The sequence below is a fragment of the Alosa alosa genome, chromosome 2, assembly GCF_017589495.1.
Source record: "Alosa alosa isolate M-15738 ecotype Scorff River chromosome 2, AALO_Geno_1.1, whole genome shotgun sequence".
In the NCBI taxonomy this organism is placed as follows: domain Eukaryota; kingdom Metazoa; phylum Chordata; class Actinopteri; order Clupeiformes; family Clupeidae; genus Alosa; species Alosa alosa.
This window is the reverse complement of record NC_063190.1, coordinates 3,304,060-3,322,653: the sequence shown is the minus strand read 5'-3', so window position 1 is coordinate 3,322,653 and position 18,594 is coordinate 3,304,060. Positions and strand designations below refer to the sequence as shown.

Below are 18,594 nucleotides of genomic sequence, written 5' to 3'. Positions count from 1 at the left end.
GTCCATAGACTTTGTTGGTGGTTAGTGGAGACAACAGAAAATGATGTTTGAAGCAGCGTACACACACATATGACTTTATCCCCTCAAGATATATTGGAAATGTGTACACACATGGATATGTATAGAGCTGAATGGGCAATGAGCTGTGCCTGTTATTCCAGTACATTAGTCAGCCTTTGACAACAAGCATCTGTGACTCTGAGGAGAAGAGTTGCAGTGAGATGGGGGGAGCTAGGGCTGGAAGTACAGAGAAGTAGTTTAGATCCTGCTCTTTGGATTTCACACAAGGAGGAATGCAGTCACCACCAGGAGAATAGCCTAGCATCATAGCATTAGTCAGTCTACACTCCATCAGTCTGTACTTCTAGAGGGAGTATATTGATGAGAACAATGTGACCTTTGGTTTCTCTTATCGATCACGAGTATCTCCATCCACAACAAAGCTTAGAATCGGTGTAGCACAATGTAAACCAATGCAAAACATACAGAATTAGATTGATCAGACAGTCAGGCTTGGCTTGTTTAGGGGTTTTTTGTACACCTGCCTACATGATGTTATTTAAGGATGATTCATGTGTTCACAGGTGGAATCCCCTACCGCTGTGGAGGCGGTGCTGGGAGAGGCTCCATTCTCAGTCACTGATGAGAAAGTCTCTGTCCTGGAGCTGCGAGCTCATGCCATCTCTGGCCTGTCGCTGTCACTGCAGCCTAGTCCTGGCAACAGCCACACAATGGTCGCTAAGGCAACGGGGCTGCAGACTCTCACCACCCCCAAGCAGGTATGTTGGCTCGAGGTGATGCGTGATGGTCATGATAATCACATGCCACAAATGATCCGTAGGAACAGGAGCAAGTTTGCTGGACAATTATTGACATGTACCTCCTCATGCTCATTGGTGATCTTGATGGGCTCTTGAGACTGAATTTTATGTTGGAGCGACTGCTTCTTGAGTGGATTTCAAACCCTTGCAAATACCAATGTATCTTCACTGAGAAACTAATACCACTATCTGCCCTATGTGTATGCCCTCCAATATTGGACAAAATTGCGTGGTCTAATGTTATTTAACATTATAAGTTATATCAACTACACCATGTACTATAGTTTCATTCAGCAGTGTTCTCTGTGTGCTGTACTGTATATTATATGCAGAGCCCTCAAGTGTCATGGCAACAAGACCTATGTGTGGCATAAAAATATTTTGCTTTGCTTTAGCTTGATGGCCTGCAAATATGCCAGAATCTGCCATCTTTGAGTATCACAATCAACCTCTGTACAGGAATCATGTTGGGATCATTTAGCGTTGTATGACTTGATCAGAAGCGTGTATTTGTGAAATATATTCAAATTAAACCAAGCTTAGATACCAGGACAGTAAATGCACCCCAATATCCAAAAGCTGAGCTATGTGGACACAGTTGAGCCTTGATTGCTTTGCCATTCACACCCAAGCCAAATATAACTAGACACAGTCTGTTTGATATTCAGGTTTATTAAATTCTGCCAAGGAACGCGGCTCCCGGTGTGAGAATGTCTTGTTTAATAAGAGGCCAAAAACATGCCGCCACCTCGGTTCCCCCCACTCTCAACCAGCACCTGGGGGCTGTTGTTCCGTTGCTTTCTAATCCTCCCAAAGCCATAATTGGGCATGCACACACACACACACACACACACACACACACACACACACACACACACACACACACACACACACACACACCATATTGAAAGAGGCTTGGCCTCTCTCTCCTGAAGCCGAGAGAGCAGGGCTTTGCTGTGCCGTGCCCCTGTGCCTGTGGCCAAATCCAACATCAGACAAGTCCGGGCCTTCATCCGGCTCTGCATTAAAAGCCAATTTCTGGGGCCTCCCCTTGCTTGAGCACCTTTAGATTTAATTAGCGTAATGTCCTGTCTTAAGTGCTCTCCGAGGCCCGAGCCATAAATGCGAGCTTTTTCCCCTGCTCGGGGACTCCATCCTCAGAGGAGTCCTTGAAGCGGTTTCACACAGCATGGCTAATCTGCACTATATGTCCGCAGCGCTGGCCACTCCCCGCTTTTGACGGACAACCTGCCACAAGGCCAAACACGGCCACCGCTGTGTTGCTATTTTGCACATTACACTCGTTCCAGCCACGAGATGCCACGTTTTTTTTTGCACCGTTGCCTCCACAAAGGCCTGCAGTGCTGCTGCTGACCATCCTAATAATTAAAATAATGTTCCTCCGCTGGAAAGATTTTGCCCAAAGTGGTATATGGAAGCTCGTAAAAACCTGACGTTTCAGAGGCACATCTGCTCTCGTACACGCGCTCGCCTCTCTCTCGCCCAATGCCTTCGCTCAATTAAACTCTCCCTTGGATTCCACACTGTTGGATTTGTGGTGATATATAATCATAATAAAACAGGTTCAAGGGTGATGTGCTCAGGCGTATTCTGCACTGCGCACACACACACACACACACACACACACACACATACACACACACACACGCAATGATTAGTTGGGAGTGCAAATCGCCCACCTTTCCACCCATTTTTAGGTGTACTCCTCTAATGTGGCAGAAATGTGCCAGGCTCATGAGGAGCGGTGTCGTGTTCGCTGCATTATTCAAATCACCCATTTCAAAGATCTCCTTTATCTTGACAAGTGGAGATGATGGGGAACAGTGCTGGGAACGGGATGCGGCAGCGGGAACCTTGACACCGCTGCGTGACAGAGGAGCTTGTCAGCACTCCTGGCCCTCCAGTGTCCCGTCGGAGACCAGTGGGTGCAGTGCACTCCTGCCTCGCTGATTAAAAGAGCTGCCGCCGCTGCCTGCTAAAAAGCCCCTGACAGAGAGAGAAGCTGTTGTTTTTTTCTCCGGTTACAGTTTAGCAGAAAGTTTTTCTTTTTTTCCCTTGTTCAGAAAACTAACCTGTATTGCCGGGGCATGATTTCAAGCAGAGCGTTATTTCTATTGTTCCATGGACCATACACTATCTGTCAGATAAGGCCGCTGTGCAGTCAGGCAGGTCTGTCTGTTGCAGCCCTCAGGACAACAATGGCCAGTGTCTATCCTGGGCTGCTCCCTAGCAACCCCCTTCTCCTTTCACTGTGACGGAGAGCATCTGAACTCTCTCTGGGCCTCTCTGTTCCGAAGTCACGGTTGCACCCAAGTGCTGTCATGCAGAGAGATCAACAGCTTAGAATGCTGTGACAAAGATATGCAGGGTAGTTTTACCTTTCCACAAGGTGAGCTATTGAAAAACACTTTTGTTTGAAAAACAGGTAGATGTGAGAAAGTTGCCTTTGACACATTGTGAGTGTTGTTGTACAGTATGTTTTATGGCACAAGCAAGAATCTGTCTGGTGGAAATGGGCAAGCTGAAGGCAAAAATGATCCTTTTGTTTGATAGTGAATGCCTCCAGTTAATGAATGTGTGATGATGGAAGCATTGGTCTCATCAGCTGTTGTATGTCACTCCCATGTTCCTCTCTCTTTCTCTTTCTGTTTCGATCTCTCTCTCTCTCTGTTTGTTCCTCTGTAGGAAGCCAGCTTGTCGGTGTGGGTTTACTACAGCGACAGCACGGTGGCCCCACTGAGTCTCTACGATCCCAAAGACTACAACCTGAACGCCACCACCTTCGACGACAAGGTGGCCTCCGTGACCCAGCAGTACCAGCGCTGGCCCGTGGTCACGGCCGAGGGCGAGGGCTCCGGCGACCTTGTGCGCGTGGAGATGACCATATGCGAGGCGTGCCAGAAGACCAAACGCAAGAGCGTCATTGGCGCGTCGTCCGTGTACGTCAAGGTCCGCTTCGGACCAGAGGAAGATTCCGAGGAGGAGGAGAGCGAGCCTGAGACCAGGGAGCCCTCCAATACGAGGCAGCCTATCATTGACACCAACGTTGGCGGGGGAGGGTATGTGCCATCCGATGAGCAGCCTGCAAGCGTTCCTATCGACTACACTAACTTCCCGACCACTGGTAACCAGGAGCCCCCAACTGAGGAAGATGAAGAGGACGAGGATGACGATGACTATCCTCCCTTGCCCCGCAGCATGACCGACCTTGAGATTGGCATGTACGCCCTCCTCGGCGTCTTCTGCCTGGCCATCCTGGTGTTCCTCATCAACTGCATCGTCTTCGTCCTCAAGTACCGGCACAAGCGCATCCCGCCTGAGGGCCAGGCCAACATGGACCACTCGCACCACTGGGTGTTCCTGGGCAACGGGCAGCCCCTGCGTGCCCAGAGTGACCTGTCGCCGCAGCAGGTGGAGAGCCCCAGCAACCCGCTGGAGGGCGTGCAGACGTGCTGCCATGGCGACCACCACAGCAGCGGCAGCTCACAGACCAGCGTGCAGAGCCAGGTGCACGGACGCGGCGACGGCAGCTCGGGCGGCTCCACCAAGGAGCACGCTGAGGATGGCAGCTCACCCACGTCCAAGCGCAAGCGGGTCAAGTTCACCACGTTCACCACACTGCCCACCGAGGACATGCCCTACAACTCCATCCCCATCGCCGACGAGGAGGACATCCAGTGGGTCTGCCAAGACATGGGCTTTCAAGATCCCGAGGAGCTGCGCGACTACATGCGCAGGATAAAAGACATAGCCTAGTGTGTGGCGCCGCACTGTAGGGCTTTATAGAGCTTTCTAAAGACTTTCCTTTATATTTTTTGCTTTTCTTTTTCACTTTAATGGAGGTATTTTTTCAAACTTACAAAAGGCCAACTACAGTGTTTTTGTTTTTGTTGGGTTTTTCTTTTGCACAGTGCTGTTACCCATACACATTCACACTTTAACCAACAGTGGCAAAAACAACAGCAACAGCAACAGATGGATAAATGGAAAGCCAAAGACTGGACTAGAGGTTCTCAATCACTAGCAAAATGGCTTCATATGTCGGGTCGCTTCCCCAAGATAGCGGAGTACAATCTCAAAGGGAAAGGAATGTTTCTGAGATGAGCACGTGTAGCAGAATGGAACTCCTAAATGCTCCGTCACTCCTCGCTTGGGCGGGAGCTTCCTGAGACGAGGACCTAATCAATATAAGAGTGGAATGCGTTAAGTCTTGGCTGAGTTTTCCTAAGTTTGTCAAAAAAACAACTATTTTACTCCAACTAAGAGGCCTTTGATGTGCAGAGTTCATTTAAAGTGAGGGTTTGAAGAGGACTGATGTGTGTCATCTCAGCAACTGATTCTCAAGTAGAGTTCTTGTCATGGATATGTAATGGATCTTATTTGATTTCATTTTATTTTATTTGGGAAATATCTGGATTTATGACTCTTCTATTCATTCTTGTTACAACACATGCTTTGATTCAGTTCCATATGTTCACTACATTTCATACTCCAAAAAAATCATAGCTGGTTTCTTTACCACCCTCTCAGTTCAGTCAGATGCCTTATTAAACAGATTCCGCCAGTCACTATTAACTTGAGTGACACACTGTTTTTTCCACATTGGTCACAGCCAACGTTGGAAGTTATTACCGTAAAAAATCAAAACAAACAAAACGCCATGAATTACATCTGGGGTCAAACAAGAGCTTTTACATTGTGACCATGAAATGATCCTCTCCGACATTCTTTGCATGAAAAAGGAGGCACAATCAGCAAAATTTTTCTTTTTACCAAATTTGTAAATGTTTGTATTGTAGCAAAAATTATCTAACCATACATAAACAATACTAAAGGACATAACTGTATGTTATCATGCATTGCATGCATGCAGTGCCGAGTCTGCCCTCCATCCAGCCTTCCCCCATGTGTACAGTAGATAGACACCACGGCCAGCTGAAGAGTCCATGCTGGGGCAGCGAGCCCTGACAACTGGGGAAGCAGGAAGGAGGATTTTCTGACTCAACGCTTTAATATTGGGTCTTTTTATAGGGTTTTTTTTTTTTTTTTGACCCACTCTCATTAATTGTAAAGTTTAAAACCCCAGTTTTTTAAAAAGAGGGCAAAATAAAATGAAAAGAATTGACTAATTAGAAAAAGAAAAAGCGAACATCAAAGGGGCCATGATCTGAAACCTCGTCCACATTTATATGGGATCGTGCCACTCCCAGTTGGCACTTGCGAAATCATGCATCAGTTTTGAGTTACACTGGTCCCATTCACTCTGTCTGGCAATGGTTCAATGCAGTGCTATGTGACGGGTACATAGATCCAGGAATGTTTTAATGTGGTTGTTATGTGGTTGTTAGCCCCATATTTCACACTAGTAAATGCCTGTATGATTGGCTGGTGGCGGTGCCACGTTAAGGCAGTAACTAGCAGAGATAAGTTAGTTGTAGATCTTTCTAGACTTGTAGAACTAGGAGCTCACACTAAGATCAGTCCACTGAGGGATGTGATAACATTTACTAGTGTAGAAATGTTGAAGGTCACAATCTGAAAGTTTTGAGTTTGGTTCTGTAGTGGCTATGGAGGGAATCCCCAGGGCAGGCTTATGCTCATGGGTTCCCTTACTAAGTGAGGGTTGGTTTCATTTGTTAAAGTAAGAGTAATGTTTTTGTCACACTTCATTTGTTTGCAAAGTCACACGTAGAGTGTTTCTCCTTCATCACATATATAATCAGGAAGAGGTCCTGCCTTTGCCGACACACACTGTCCTGGACCTCAAGCACGATTTAAGTACCTCTTGCACCTCTACCCTGTTGACATGTTTATCCCCTGGCACTCCTGGCACTCAGTACTGATTCCTATGCCTTATTTAATTTCCCAACACCTCCCCTGTGTGTGTGTCCAAGGGCTTGTATTGGCCCAGCTGTGGCGATGTAAGAAACCTTTTTAATCATCAGCTTATGTTGAAGTGTTTTTTGTGATTGGATTCACGACAAAAGGCAAGCCCTTCGTACAAGTAATTTGTAGGCTGGATATCACAACATAAATCGAGAGTTGCTAACAAAAAAAGACATTTATTTTAGACCCAAATTTCTCACATTTTCAGTGATGGTGTCTCAGGATGAATGTATAACTCTCAACTGTACTTTGACCATCAACTGAATATTTTGATCATGCGTGTTTCTGTGGTTAGTTTCTACTAGCAGCTCTTCCACTCATCGCCCCCTCTCCCCCAGCTTAGCCATGTTGATGCTGTACCACATAATGTTACCACCATGTTTTATTCCATCTTGATTGTTTTATATTTTTCTTTATGTATATATGTATATGCATACCATTTTGTAATGTGTGACTTTGGTGAACATGCATTTATGATTTGATTTGATCTGATTTGATTTGATTTGATTTGATTTCTTGTGTTAGTAATTTGCGAGCTGCTACTAGGGACTTGACCTGGCCAGATTCTGTGGTTGAATCGTTTGAGCTGCACCCTTCGGGGGGCCTGCGTCTGCACGGTCTGAGCGGCTCTCTCCTGCTGTGACACTGGTCATGTACAGAACACTGTTGAACTTATTGTATTCTCCTCAAAAAAATCAACCCTTGTATTTCCCCTTCTATGTAATTACTAAAGAAAATACAATGCATAAACTTTTATACTTTGTCGCTTGTCATTGTTCAATGCACTATAATACATAAGTCACATCCCAGGAAGTTTCTGCTCCATGTAGTTTAATCTGCAGTAAATAACCACACATTCATAATAGGTCATTAACAATATGTCATATAGGTAGGTAGGTATAGAAATTCATAAGAGGATTTCTTTCATTGCTCTTAGCTAATCAATAAATTATTTTAGTAATTAGTTGATAATTAAAACACATGTGTACCAGGAGACAGAGATCTAATACATTGAGTGGGCTTACTGACATCCAGTGACAAAAATCTATATTAATATACAGTACAAGACCAGACAACAAGATGACATGTTGCAGTTTTGACACCAGCATCACTTTGTGCACCCCCCCAGCAAAACTCCTGTTGTGTGGAGAGAAAACAAAAAATGCTTTGTCACAAGAAAACTTAAAGTGAGATTGAGTGCCATTTCACGAGAGGCAGCAGTTTACAAGGTGGCCGGTTCTAAATGTGAAACCGTCTTCCAGCACCTGAATGACATAAACAGTGTGTCACCCCCAGCATGATAAATGAGAGAGAGAGACGGTTGCGCGGGCCAACTTCTTTAGCGGGCCAGACACTATTAGGATGCTTCCTGGTAGATGAGGACATCGTACTGGCCAAATGCAGCCAGAGCACCAATCTGTTCAGCAAAGTCATCAATTCAGGTCCCTTCAAAACAAGAAGAAAAAAAGAAAAGAAAAAAACTGAATGAGACAGCAAAACTCTCACGCTTAAGAACTGTATTGCATGTTTTGGTCGCAGATGTTATTTTGGGTTCTTTCTTTTGGACTTTCAAGTCTTTTTATATGCCCAATACAATACAATGACCTAATTCCTTAATTAAGAGTTGTAACACAACTTGCTTTTCATGTAAGTACACATTATGAGATCACTAACTTGATTGCAAGTACAAACACTAAGCACGGCATATTTGAATAACAATTATTCAAATACACAGTACAGGATCAGTAGTAGTATTAGCAATTTGATCCCGTATAGTAATACACTAATATACAGCATCAGAGTCTTAGCAAGAAGCATTTACGGTCACAGTCCTCAATAAATTGAAGTGGACAGTCATCTTGACCCTTCCATACCTTCCATGCCCTGTTAAAGTGGATTGTAGATGCCATTGCCACCTCCATGCTGTGGCCCCACTGAGCCCTGAGCATGACTCCCCTTTGTGCTGTGCCTCCCAGGGGGCGCAGGAGAGTGCACATGTTAAGTGAAGGCCCTGCCTACGCCGTGGCACACAGTCAGCCAGCTAGCCTGCTGCCAGCCTGACTGCCTTTCCAGCCTCTCTCTCTCTTTCTTTCTCTCCCTCTCTCCCCCTCTCTCTGTCCCTGCACGCGGCTGGATTTAGCCATCTGTCATGGAGGCTGAGGCAGCCCAGGCAGGGCCGGGTGTAAATCACTGCACTCGCTCGCTGCTGTATCGTGGCTTCGGAGAAGTGGAACAGTGCAGTACAGGCCCACTGCAGTGACAGTCTCACTCTCTCACACACACACACACACACACACACACACACACACACACACACACTCACCTCTCCTGCGAGGGTGAGCCTATGAGTCAGCAGAGTCATTTGGACGTTAGTAACTTTAAAGGACAATGTCTGGAATGGCCCCAGGGTGTCTCGTCACACTGGAAATGCTGCACTCCCAGTTTTAGCCACTACTGGACATGCAGTGTAGGATACTGTACATCTGTGCAATGACTATATTTAATTCCTCACCAACATGACAAAACATGTCAACACAATTCAGATGTTTGGTTATTGTTAGTTAAATAATGACATTTTGAATTAATAAATTCAAAATATTTACTGGTTGAGAGAGATTTGGAACATTCCACGTAAAGGTTGTAATCAGGCTACATGTACCTGTCCAGATGGATGACTTCCAGCATGTGCAAGCTGTGATGTGATATGTATTCAGAATACATTTCAGATGGTAATCTAACAGGGAGCATTTCAGACTGAATTTACAGAAGTGATGAAGCCTGTGGAGGTCCATTGGCCAGTAATTGGCTGTGCAGATCTCCATCAGCCTGTTCAATTGTAATTATATTTTTAGTATTTTAGGGAAGAGGGGATCTATTAAGGTCTAAATAGCTAATATTATGGACAGGCTGATTTTTCATCAGCGGTAATGACCTCCTTGACAACCCATCATTGTGTCCTAAATAGAGCTTTAGCATAAGTGAGACTCTGAGGGGAAACCAGTTAGGGACTCTGGAGAGACCAGCGCCATACCTGGAAGAGATACTATATCTCAGATCACAGCGTAACAGTGGACCTCATACTATAGACACATATAGGTCTGCACGGATTGTTCTGAGATGGTTATTAAGATGGTAAAGTTTTGAAGCACTAATGTCTAAATCTGAATGTCACTTTGAAGGTCACCACAATTCAGATTACCTAATTGCTTCAAATAAGTCCTGCAATCATTAATTCAACTATATGCTAGCCTGGACACAAGAGCCTTCTGGCTCCCCATCCCGACGCACAAAGCAGCAAGTGACTCCAACTACCCTACAGATCTGGCTGAACGGGATGCATGTTTGTATTGTAATTGCATGAAGTCGAACAAGTCTGTGCGTAAGGTAAGTAAGGAGTAATGCACTGGCTTCAGAAAGTGTCCTTACTATAACCTCTCTATACACATTCAAAGTCTGTGGGGATCCTCTCCAAATGACCACCGAAGTGTAAGGCTGTTTTGACCCTTGTCAGTTTTTTGAAAATAGCGATTTATTTTGATGTGGCTCCATGCCTGCTGCTAGCCTGGAAAATCTCAACTCTTTCACAAAGTGAACAAAGTCTAGTGACTCACCATTGGGATTCCTTTCCAACACTTGCATCACAACAGGCGCTAACTTTGAAATCATTGGTCCAGCCTAATCAATCACATTGACTAGAGATTCTTAACGTTACTTCCTACTTCGTCTAAACTTTAGAAACTGACAATAAACAGCATCAGCAGTCAGAAAACAGTATATACATTTGCTGTAAATAAATTTCTGCATTTTTCCAAAATGTAGGCCTATCTACAGCCAGGATAAAATTGGCTAGGCCTAGGTATGTCTGGTTTAGGCTACACAAGCTTGCATAAATAACCATTGACAACTTGTTATCAGTTTGAAAAGCAAGTGCATTTATTCACTCTTCTTCATTTAGAAATTCATGTGTGCTGTGCTTTCCTGCCATCTATTCACATAGACCACCCGGTTGCAGTCAGCCTGATCCTTCACCATCCAGAAGCAGAGTGAAGCGGCACCTAACAGAAATAGAAGAAAAAAAGAGACAGTTGTTAGATAAATATGTTCAACTGAACAACAAACTAACAGCTAAGCCTACAATCAAGTAATTTTATGCCACAACCTACCACTCATACAAATGTAGTTAAAAACAAAGCCTAAGTTTCAGCCAGTGCCATATCCCTCGTCAGGCCAGCTATCGCTAGGAAAGGCAGCTAACAGTTTGATTGTGAAGCTAATTATTACTTAGCTGCTAACACTAACACCGCCACTGGCTCCAAAAATGGCAACAATAAGCCTGGTGCAGACTGGACCATCAAACTTAACAAACTTTTTCACGACGAGATGTGTATTTAGCAGATTTTCAATTGCATAAGGGAGAGGTGAGCTAGCTCTCTGTTTTGTTTGAACTTCAACAGAAGTGACGTTACTGAACATTGCTTAGAGCACCTTTAAATAACCCATGATAAAGTGCTATTTCAATGTAAAGATCCTCCAACTGCTGCTCCATCGCTAAAACACCCTTGTAATCTCAATCAGAAACTGTATTAGATTAGATTCAACTTTATTGTCATTGTGCAGAGTACAAGTACAAAGACAACGAAATGCAGTTTGTGTCTAACCAGAAGTGCAAAAAAGCAGAAAAGTGCAATGTGAAAGTATAGACAGTTGGTGCATAGACAGGATAAGAAATATAGTGCAGTGTAGATAGCAGTATACAGTTGGTTTACAGAAGGTGGTTTAGAGTAGTATAAATGAAATATAAATATGTGCAGTGTATTAGCAGTTACCTTATAAGGGCAGAATAAATATGGCTATGTAGTATAAACAATGTATAAACAGCATGTACAGATATGTGCAATGTAATGGCAGTACCATTATAGTAGTAAATCTGTATATCTTCATGTCACTGTATGTGTTTGTGTGTGTGTGTGCTAGTACGTGTCTGTTCAAACTTGTGTGCACTGTGTGTGTGTGTGTGTGTGTGTGTGTGTGTGTGTGTACACTTTGAACCTTTATATCAAAAGTTATTGGCACATGCATGTCATGAGATTATGGATTATTGTGGCACCGCATATGGATGGAATTTCATGCATTTGAAGAACGTGCTCGTGATGCAGCATGTCAAATTGCATTAACTTTGAACTTTGGGGTTGGAACCAAAATGTTCTATTCCTTAGATCCCTAGTAGTAGGGCTCCATACCATATGCTTCAGGTTCCTAGGAATCGTCAACGGAAAATTGTGTGTGCGTGTGTGCGTGTGTGCGTGTGTGTGTGTGTGTGTGTGTGCGTGTGGTGGTTCTCATAAATAACCTAGATTATTTCCCTGTGCTCAACTAAATCATGTGCTTCTGAGGGAACTTTAAAAATATAATATTCCCCAGCATTCCTTACTGAATGCATCTTGGTTCTCTGAGAGTTTATATTTGTTTACATTTTAAACACCTGCAACATGAAGATAAAAGCAATTAAAAGACAGACCTAAAGCAAACAAAACCAAATAATGGTAAACTACAGGCCATTTAATCATAACTTTTCCTTTTCCTTTTCAGCTCTGAAGGCTGGGTGAAAAAACGGCACCCCACACAAGCTTTAGTGTTCCACTGGAGACACTGGTGTCTGTGTTCAGCTCTTCATAGTCAGCTCAAGCGCTTTACAAACAATACATTGTGCTGAGACAGTCTCCACCTCTTACTCCAATGAAGCGATCACACATTTACATTTCCAATGGTTCAGTTAGGATTGCAAAGCCACTTTTATTAAGATAATGCCTCAAATGATACATTGTCACTGTCCGTGGGAAGAAAGACCATAATGGAATTGGGGGTGTGGTGAGACACATTAAAAGGCATCATAATGTACCCCATGCAGGGAGAGTAGAATCATAGTAGGGACAGAAAAATGCTCTAAATTCTGATTTCTGCTGTAATGCAGTATTTTTTCTGGGTTAATGTCTCTATCCTCAGTGTCATCATTATCATCATGTGTGTGTTTGTGTGTGTGTGTGTATGTGTTTGTATGTGTTTGTGTGTGCTTGTGTGCTTGTGTGTGTGTGTGTGTGTGTGTGTGTGTGTGTTTGTGTCACATACACTGCCTCATGGAGAGGTGGGATCTGTTGACTCCTGCTTAGCAGCATACGACACAACAGACCCAATTGGGTTGATGAGCTGAATTGGCCCACTCTTGATTTAGAGGGTGAGCAGGTCTGGCCTTCTCTGCTCCCAGCGGCCCCATGAGGAGCCAGGGCCAGATAGGAGACCCATGAGGACAGCAGCCACCGCACTGCCCACGCCGTCCACTCCCCCTCTCCACTCTCCGCTCCTCTCCTCTCCGCTCCACCGGGGCGCCATCATTAAACCAATTTCAGCTGACTCATGGGCCCCCGCAGGCCACGGCTGGCCGTCCATACACATACACACACACACACACACACACACACACACACACTCCGCCAGAGCCGACGTGTGGCCAGCGTCCCCCATGCATCCCAATGATGCAGCATGTGATTACCAACCAAGATGGATGTGTTCCCCCGACAACAGCACTCCCCCGACAACAGCACCTGTCCTCACTCATTCAGCCCCCAATTCAACTAACTCCGCTGCTTTTCTAGGTTAGGACTTTGTAATACATTTTACCATTATATTGTAATATTTTCCAAGTCTGCTTCATACACAGACCAACTGTCTCCATAACCAATAACAATATTTGTGTGTATTTATTTGAAATGTTTACAAAGTGGAAAGTGTGACTGTGACCAGACCATTAAGCACAGTGCTCCACACTAATTAAGAGACTGGAACAGAACTCTGATACTCTGTACCTACATAACCTCAACCCTATAGCTATACTTTCAACTATAACAAGGCTTTGTGATATATAGCAGAATTGTGCAGAAAAGTGTTGCTCGAACCAGTAGTCAACAGCAACGTTTGTTTGTATTCTTCACACAATGTTCTGTCTCTCTCCCTTCTAACAGTCTCCCTCCCTCCCTCCCTCTCTTTCTCACACACACACACACACCAAACACATTTTGGTATCTTCTTGTTGCACACACACTCCATTCTTTCCATCTCCCGCCTACATCCTCATCCACCCCTCCTCTTTTCCTCCCCTTCCTGGGGGATCGCTTCGCAACGCTTCTTTTCCCACTAACTAGACCACTAATCCCAGCGCTCCACCTCCACAGCTCTCTGTCCTCTACCCTCCTCTCCCCTCCTCTCCGCTCCCCTCCTCTCGTCCTCCAGGCAGTGGCCGCGTGGGGGTCGGTCGGTCGGCCGGCTGCCTGACTGACACCACAAAGCCGTATGCGCCGACTTCATGGCGTCCACGGGGGATGTGGGCGCCAGTTCTGCAGGAGGGGGAAAATGAAAAGGGCCACTTTTGTGGTCCACTAATGATCCTAACTCTGCAGCCAACTTCTGACATTGCGCCGCTAGTGCAGGTCCGTTGCGTGGCGCATGGCGGCCTTTCATCGCTTCTCTCTGAACTCATGGTGGCTTTGCTCTTACTCCGAGGACCGACGACTTTGTCAGACTCCTGTCAAGGTGAGGGTAACAGGTTTCCCTGACAGCAATTCACGATTCATTCCGAGTTGATCCCATCAATTTTAACTGTTTTTATACTACATACACCAAGCGTCGCCCAAACACCACATCACTATCCTGCTGTGCTGCTGCTGTATGTCTGTGGCAATCAGTGAAGTTTGAGATGTGAGTCAGCTTTCAGTGGTACTGTAATGTGCGACTACTTGTGCGTCATTCTGAATAAGCAGCTTTTTTTGTTGTGAATAAATGCAGATGGTAACAGATTGAAACATATTAGTACACTCCAGAACAAAAATCAACCTTCCTGAAAAAGCGGAAAAAATAAAACCGCTGATGTGTTTTGCATCTTAATTATACTTTTCAGACTTCAGACTATACACAGACCAAGCAAATTGTCAGTGTTCATACAGGACTACATGGCTGGTTCATGGTGAGGTTGACTGTCCAGCTTTTGCCTGCTACTCTCCTCCAAAAATGTCAACACTGGAATACTCATGACAATCTAAAAATCTCACCTTCAAAACAAAAATAAAACAAAAAACATTTTTTGTCTTTCATTCATACAAATACAAAAATATTTTCGTTCCCTCCTCTCCAGTATCTCTTGTTCTTACTTCTCCTCCATTCTCCGCAACAGTACTTCATCATGTCGGTCTTTGCCCATGATCCTTATCTCTCTCGCCCAAATACAATCTGTTCCACTTCAACTAGTCTGCCTTTGAGAGGGGGGCCCTCCAGCTCCCTTCAGACAGCTCTTGTTCCGAGTGATGGATGCTCTCTAATCTGCAAGAGACGACCGAAAGTGTCATCAGTCATCATATTTTAACGCACCTGCGTGTAGCGTTTAACAGAGAGCTGTCACATGCCAGTGGCTACCTTGGCCTGGCCTGACTGGCCGGCTGTGCTTTGGGCAAAATAAGCAGTTAGCCGCCACCAGGGGAACTTCCTCCGAGCACCACCCAGAGGTCAGGTGTCTGAGGTTGTGAGGCTGCCCGGATCACAACAACAGAGCGTCTCCGTGGCGATTGGCTGGCACCACTCTGGGTCTATCATTAGCTCGTATGCACTTCCCTGTCACTTCTGGTCTGACAACTGCACCTGCTTTTATTTGAACAGATTGCAGTGTGTCAGGACTTCTCTGTTGGAAACTATAGCCGGTGTGTTCCTATCTGTCTGTCCAACACTGAGAGCCTCATCACTCTCCTGTCTGGAGAAAAGTCAGAGCCACTCCATATCTTTCCCACAACGAAGATTTAAGTTGTAAACAAAAGTTAACTTTCCTTGCTAAGGCCATTTCACTGCCATTTCAAAGCCTTTTCACATTTGTCTTCTAAATTGCCTTTTCTTGAGGCGATATTTTTCTTGAGACAATATGTATACAGAACACAACAAAGGCACTGGATATATTCCATTTCTGTAATAACAGAGAGGGTATCGAAAAGAAAGACATCAAATAAACAGAGTTTTGTAACTGACCATCTTAGGAGGTACAATTTTCATCAAGAAAATACCTGATACCCTGTATGATCTGGAATTATTGTGATATTTTCAAAAGCACTGTAAGGGATACAAAGAAAGATAACAGATTTGTGAAAACACTCTCCCTCTCAGCAGCATGACACATCCTGGCATATTTTTCTGATTTCTCGAAAGTGTCTTCACAGTGTTGCACTCAACTGAAGACTGCCATCCAGAAATAACGTATGGAATATGAGAAAACAACTCATCTCTGAGGCAAGTCCAGGGCATTATTTTCCCTCTCCCTCCTACCTTTAGTCTTGCTGAATTAGCCCTGTTGAGTAAGATGGAGGCAGCCGTGCATGTTGCCTATTAAGCAGCTGACAATGGCGGAGGATTCTTAGTGTGGGTCACTGAGCGGCAGCCTTTCCTTCCTCACCTTAATGCTGTATGTATACACAGGCATTCCTATTTTGATTATTGGGGCCTTGGGCACTGTAAACACATGAATATTGATGGGAAGGATACATGCATACACACAGAAAACATACGTTTTTTTTCTCTCTCTCTCTCTGTCTGTCTGTCTTTCTCTCTCAGTATAAAAAGAGGGGGAAATACGCAGCACAGTTCAATGGGCTGAATAGCCATGGGGTGAGGAATCTAATTGGTGGATGGAGTGGCAAAGGCACTCTAGCGAGAAAAAGTTCTGGAAGGGTGACTTTTAGTCAGGAGCGTTTCTCTGCTCTCTCCGTGGCCTCAGATGTATATTCAACCCTGCATCTTGAGGTCAGCTCCGGCGTCTTTATTTGTATATGGGAACGCAAGCCCTGGAGCAAGTGCAGGAGATGTTTGTGATGCACTTCCACATGACTGTGGATGAGTTTTTTTAAGGTGATGGCACATATTGCTTTATCTCTGGTGCAGAAAGAGTAAAGCTCATATTTGAGAATTTGAGAATTTCTCATCTGAGCAGTGGACATGTGACCGTGAAGGACAACATCACTGAGCATCACCGTCTTGCAAACTTCTAGGACAGGCCAGTGAGTTTAATAACGTTTCAAGCATGTCACACAAACACTTCCTGAAGCTTTTGTGCTTTCGTAACATTTTTTTTTCTTGTAAACATACTTAAGAAAAATAGTTTCATTTGGACACACTCTTACGCTTAAAGATTCCTTCCGTATGTCAAACAGCTTCCAGTGGAGAGAACAGACATGTAGACATGTCGCATGACTTGTGATGGGCAATAGAACAAAGTGTCCTGGATTTGTTATCGAGGGTCTGGTAGCATCTAACAATTCCCTCAAAGCTTCTTGTCTTGTTTCACCTGCTGACGAGGTATACAAATATGTGCTGGAGAGGGCAGGTTTCGGTCATGTGTGAAATGGATTTAGTCACGTCATGTCACGTTAGATCACCCAGGGTGAGGGTCTGTCACAGGCAGTGCATCCATTTTCAGGCCAAAAGGTGGACAACGCTGTAAGTTGTCATAGCTGTAATGAATAAGTGAAATGAATAAGGGCCACATGAATTGAGTGGACTCTGAGGTCTTAATGTCTCCACAGTCTGTGTAAAAAAATACTTTTAATTCCAATGATATAAATGGCATTTTAATACACTGCTGTAAAATGACAAAAACTGTTATTTTTTCTCAGTTCATTTCATATGTTTTAGGGTCCAAGGGGTAGTTAAATGGTTGTCGATTCTGCTGGTAAGGGACAGGTACAGGAGTTTCATTTCAAACTTGCATCTACAGGGATAAGAAGGACAAAATGCCCAAATTGGAAACATTAACTCTTCGCCATGGTCCACAATTTCTATTTCTTTTAGTTGTTGAATGACCTACTGCATGCTTACTCGTGGTGTTTTCATGCTGTAGCTTTCATAGTGAAACACAGGTGCCCCTTTCTTGCTTTATAGCTCATAAAGAATATGAGTTATTACAGTTGGAAAAGAATGTCATAAAAACAAAACAGTTTGTATCATTCTGTACATTGAGCTAAGTGTAAAATTAAATATAGAGTATTACTATTAGTATTAGTATAAAAACTAATAGGTAATGATTTTAAAGTAGCAAACCCAATCCTCATTGGTACTTTTAAAAAAAAGTAGTTTTACTTTATGGCCCCCCATGTCTGGATTAAATGAAAAGAGGCAATTTTTACTCCCACAAGAAACCGGATACAGAAATATTGATGCTTGTGTTTGTAGCACTGAGATAGCATCAGCCAGCCAGGACAAAATGTTGAGAGAGAACATAAAATGTCTCAGTCTCCCATCTCCAGTTACAAGAGGTTCTGATAAACAATTTCCTGTCTGGAGATCAGACATGGATGGGGCAAACCTTAACTGCATTCGCAAGGAAGCGCTGATTATATCACTGTAGCCTGTGGGCAGGGTCAATCATGTACCGTGATGCCGTTTTGTTCTCGCATACCTAATGGAATGGCCCACACAAAGGAAGCTCTCTAATGGAGAGAGCCTCTCAGACAGGTCAAGTGCATTTATTCAGACCTTGGCCAGTGCTCTGCTCTCATTGCGTGGTCTTATCAAGTCCTTTCTCTGGGGACCGAATGGAATTAGCCTCAGCCTCTCATGTGAAGGGGATTTTTGTTTTTCAAAACTAAATCAACAACAAAAAAATATAATATACAAAATATGAATATACAAAATGAAAAGACCGTGTTTCTGAAGTACTTTTAAAATAGTGCTTACAGAGGGCCAAAGTAGGACTGTTGGATTATTTGTTGAAGCCATTACTGAGAGTGAGCTTTTGTTTAACAAAACATCTTTCTCTCCAATCTTTCTTTCTGCTTTCAAATAA

The 18,594-nt window shown here is 44.1% G+C and overlaps 1 protein-coding gene across 2 annotated transcripts in view; it reads left to right on the top strand.

Moving 5' to 3' along the window:
- The window catches only part of tmem132e (transmembrane protein 132E), a 162,399-nt gene extending 154,917 nt beyond the window's left edge, over positions 1-7,482 (top strand). For both annotated transcript variants that reach the window (XM_048237405.1, XM_048237404.1), the window contains exons 8-9: positions 585-779; positions 3,528-7,482. In XM_048237405.1, the coding sequence (XP_048093362.1) occupies positions 585-779; positions 3,528-4,598 (1,266 nt within the window). In that variant the 3' untranslated portion in view covers positions 4,599-7,482. The remainder of the gene's footprint in view (positions 1-584; positions 780-3,527) is intronic.
- The last annotated feature ends 11,112 nt before the right edge of the window (positions 7,483-18,594 follow it).